This window comes from Centrocercus urophasianus, unplaced genomic scaffold (assembly GCF_019232065.1).
Source record: "Centrocercus urophasianus isolate 14NV4802_14NV808 unplaced genomic scaffold, USGS_Curo_1.0 seq_18, whole genome shotgun sequence".
NCBI classification, from domain to species: Eukaryota; Metazoa; Chordata; class Aves; order Galliformes; family Phasianidae; genus Centrocercus; species Centrocercus urophasianus.
The window spans coordinates 27,996,807-27,997,272 of NW_024884733.1; the positions used below are offsets into that span (position 1 = coordinate 27,996,807).

The 466-nt window shown below is 74.2% G+C and overlaps 1 protein-coding gene across 3 annotated transcripts in view; it reads left to right on the forward strand.

The window, feature by feature from the left end:
• Window positions 1-466, forward strand: part of MIER1 (MIER1 transcriptional regulator) — a 31,160-nt gene that overhangs the window by 505 nt on the left and 30,189 nt on the right. For 2 of the 3 annotated variants that reach the window (XM_042819215.1, XM_042819216.1), the window contains exon 1: window positions 7-16. The exons of the other annotated variant lie outside the window; for it this stretch is intronic. In XM_042819215.1, coding sequence (XP_042675149.1) covers window positions 8-16 — 9 coding nt within the window. In that variant the 5' untranslated portion in view covers window position 7. Of the gene's footprint in view, window positions 1-6; window positions 17-466 lie in introns of those variants that run through there. 3 annotated transcript variants of the gene reach the window in all.

A 466-nucleotide genomic window follows, 5' to 3' on the forward strand; every position in this document is an offset into this window, starting at 1 on the left:
AGCGAACATGGCGGAGGTGAGAGCTTGGCGGCGGAGGGGCGGGGGCCGGGTCGGGGAACTTGTTGCGCGGGGCCGCGGCCGGGCGGAGCGTCCCGCAAGTTACTTGTGGGGCCGGGAGCAGGCCGCGACGCACTGAGCCCGGCGTCCGCAGCCGAACCCCGCGCGGCCCGGCACGCCTCGGCGGCGGGGAGGGGGGAGCTGGGAGCGAGCGGCGCCTCCCGCCCCGGGGCCGCCCCGCGAGGCGGTCGCCGCCCGCGTTAGGCTGTGCCGGGGGGGTCGGAGCCGGGCCGGACCGGGTGGGGGGGTGGGAGGAGGGGGGGCAGAGCAGCGCTGCGGGGGTCCCCGCCTGTCCCAGCGCACGAAAAATCTTTTCTCCTGGGCATCGCGCGCGGCTCCGTTGCCGGAGGATGGAATTGGCATTTGTTTTCGTTAATTATCGTTTCGGGCCATCGGGACAAAGAGGGGG